The 3,620-nt window shown below is 41.9% G+C and overlaps 1 protein-coding gene across 1 annotated transcript; it reads left to right on the top strand.

Annotated features, from left to right (window-relative positions):
• Positions 1 to 250: 250 nt before the first annotated feature.
• Positions 251 to 3,433, top strand: SARC_04120 (hypothetical protein; the record flags this gene model as incomplete). Its single annotated transcript, XM_014302047.1, has 9 exons — positions 251 to 368; positions 620 to 760; positions 985 to 1,146; positions 1,343 to 1,506; positions 1,652 to 1,726; positions 1,957 to 2,040; positions 2,244 to 2,371; positions 2,851 to 2,986; positions 3,269 to 3,433. 9 exons carry the CDS (start codon positions 251 to 253, stop codon positions 3,431 to 3,433), a joined length of 1,173 nt encoding a protein of 390 aa, XP_014157522.1.
• Positions 3,434 to 3,620: the final 187 nt, after the last annotated feature.

Below are 3,620 nucleotides of genomic sequence, written 5' to 3'. Positions count from 1 at the left end.
ACTATTATACTTGTCTATTGCCCGCTGTCCGCAAGTTTTACATACACGCATTGGCCGCCTTCCGCATGGATTTCACATAGTGTGTGTCTACTATTGTTGTTGCGAACCCATGCGCAGATGTTTTCCTGGACCTGTGTGCTATAAATATTTTAAGCTTTTACCGCTTCATCCGCTTAGGCTCGATGAGGACTCTGTGTTTGTTGATGGCGTCGGTGCAAAGCCGCGAGGTGTGGAGTTCTACCCTAAAGACATGACCAAACAAGAATTCAATACATGGGTAAGTACGCTCAGCGAAGACGACAAGGCCCGGGCCAGGGGCTATTATACTGTCATACGCCGCGATCCTACGACAAGAGATCTCACTATGGGTATGCGCCTGATTATAGATCAACAGATAGATACTAAAACTGAAGCTTCCATGTGTTTGCTGAACAGTCGGAGCAATGCAGTTTGGGCGTTTGGTAGTACATCTGGCCGGCGACGGACGTGAGTGTCTTCGCATGCCTAGTGACAATACTATTCATGTAGTATTTCTGAGCTTCATCCGATACTACGATGAATGCACGCAATATTGTACTCACTCTAAGTACAACTATGACTTTCTGTTCTTTCTACATAGTCGATTACAACGTGGAGTACGCCCAATTCTTGCAGCCAGCCGCGGCATTGTTACGGCAGGCCAGTAATATGGTAAGCAATAAGCAATTGGCCAACTTCCTGAAGCTTCGCGCCGACTCCTTTGAGTCCAATGACTATTTTGGTATGGTTATTTGCAGTCAAAACGAAATCTTAACTGACGGGTTGGTATACTTTCGATTGCGTGTCTCCCCTGTCTCGCCCCACTTACTTTGGATACTGGGAAATAGTTAGCACAAACCTTTGATCGTTGATCAGACAGTACTGAGATTTTAATGCCGAGACAAACGGTTCTTTATTCCATTCACGCGCAAACTAAATCAGTTCCGCTCTGTGTTTGAATTACAGAGAGCGAATGTGCATGGCTGGATGTGCCCACCGACTCCGCAATAGAGGTGACAATCGGCCCTTATGAGGTGTATGAAGATGCGCTGTTCGGGTACAAAGCTGCTTTTGAAGCGTATATCAGTGTGTCGGATCCGGCGGGCACCGAAAAACTGAAGAAGTTCAGTAAGTGCAAAATCTAGTATTACGTCATTGTTCACTGAAAAAGGTAGCATGATATGAATTGTCGCGATTATCATCTTCGCCCATACCCGCCATTCGGAAGTAGGTGTGAATGTGTGGCATTTTTATAATCCATAAGCCTATTCAGTTAAAGTTGCGATTGTATTAAGTACCTCGCTTAAACATTCAATGCACTCAGGTTTCAGGATGAGTGAGCTTGAGGCCAATCTACCTATCAAAGAGGAATACAAGAACAAAGCTTTAGTGGGGGTACAGCCCATTATTGTGGTCAATCAGGTATTCGTGGGTGGCGATCGCGGCGGGGCAGCCACGGCTGCTTACAATTTGCCCAACAACGAACAGGTATCAGACGTGGAGTTGAACGCAATATTACAAACCATTATACTAACCCAATTTTTAAGCGATGGAGTACGATAGACTCGCTATCCTGAAGCTTATAGTAGACTCATTGGAATATATCTTCTCTCCTGTCGCTCAATGCAATCAGGTGATTGCCAAGAAGGGGAGCAAGATGATTATCCTGAAGAATGTACAGCAGCGAAAATTCAACCGTATACTGAAGGTAAGGGTTTTTCCCGGTAGAATATGTCGTTTTACCCTGTTTATGTAGTAGAATTCAAACAACGGATACCTTACTTGCTTCAACACTTGCTTCAACTGACACATTTATGTCCTGATACCATGTGTGGCCCATCAGGACTCGGAATTTCGTATATTAACCACAAAAAGAACCCTCAAGAGTCATCCGACTTCCGTCATAGAAAGTCTCAAGCATTCCTATTATATCTCCAGGACATTGCAAACGTGGTTATCGCAGATGACCAGCTACAGTATGTCACCTTCGATGCTTTCTTCACCCATATTTTGGCCCATGAGGTATGTCTGAGCTCCTACAAATAGTCTGAGTTCTTACGAATACATCCATGCCGCTTTTAGCTATGAGATTAGGATAATCGTTCTAAAAACTAATCCTAATTACTCCGCACGCCCCTGCCGGACTACCAATTGACCTTTCAGATATTTATACGGGACCGCTGTCTAATCGAGATTACCTTGCACACTTCTCTTATGTCTAACAGATGTGTCACGGTATCGGGCCCCACACCATCACTCTCGATGATGGCACAACTTCCACGGTGGGAAGGCAATTGGAAAATCATCACAGTGCGCTGGAAGAATCTAAAGCTGACGTTGCAGGTTGCCGACTGTTTCTTTGATGTCTTTATGTAGCATACTGATATTGTCGTGCCTGCTACTTCAAAAACAACAAATACTGATCTCTTCAAATGTTTGTCATGCTCGTCACTATCTTACCTTCAGTGTTTTTCTAATATCTAGGTATTTGGGCGCTAAGATACTTGATTGATAAAGGCTACATTTCTGCTGAATTGGAGAGAGCCTTCTATGTTACATTTCTGGCTTCCACTTTCCGATCAATAAGGCATGACATCAAATTTGTCGGATCTCGAACCAGTACCTGCTTTTATGTTTGCTTGATGTGTCCGAGTTCTGCTGGGAGCGGCAAGTTGACCGTCTTCACCACTAAATCTCCCACAAAACATCTCGGACACTCCGGCTAGTGTTATATCTGCACAGCATGCCGAACTGTGAAGTTGATTCAGTCCTGTTGACGTATTACTGCCTGCTGTTAACATTTTTCTTTTGAAATAATGCAATAATAATCAGATTCGGTTTGAACGAGGCGCACGGAAAGGGTCAAGCCTTGCAGTTGATTTATATGCTCCGCGAGGGTGGTTTCAAATATGACGAACAGACAATGAAGTTCAGTGTAAATTTCGATACTGTGAAGCAGAAGTTCACGGTATGTAAGGCTACAGGCAATATCAGTTATCCTTACAGTCCAGCTTTTTAAAAAACAGTTTAATGTTTTATTATTTTATTTTGTGGAACTATATACTTGTGGAACGGTATTTGAAGTATACTCAATAAAAAGAATAAAATGAGCTCCTTAAGTATCCGTCGGGTTGTATGCAATAGCGTATAAAACCACAGCTAGAGACACTTATATTGCAAATTGCGCCAGAGTTTTAAGTTTGACTGAATATTTGCTCGGATTTCGTACATGTTTTTACCCTGCATGTAGGATCTGACTCGGCTAATCATGGAAACTCAGGCCAAGGGGAACAAGGCGGCCGCAAAGACATTACTGGACGAATATGTAGTTCTGACTGACCCGGTGAAGACCGCCCTGGCCAACATAACAGCGACAGGAGTGCCTGTAGATATCGAACCTGTTCGTCTGATGTGATAATTGGATAAAATCTTTTCAGCCAATGTAACTTGTAGATATTTATATATGTGTGTGTGTACATATTTGTATATATTTGTGTTTATATATATATATATATATATATATATATAATAAATATATATATATATATATATATATATATATATATATATATATATATATATATATATATATATATATATAT

The sequence above is a fragment of the Sphaeroforma arctica genome (assembly GCF_001186125.1).
Source record: "Sphaeroforma arctica JP610 unplaced genomic scaffold supercont1.223, whole genome shotgun sequence".
Taxonomy (NCBI): Eukaryota; class Ichthyosporea; order Ichthyophonida; genus Sphaeroforma; species Sphaeroforma arctica.
Note: the sequence above shows the minus strand (reverse complement) of the source record. Positions and strands in the feature narration are given on the sequence as shown.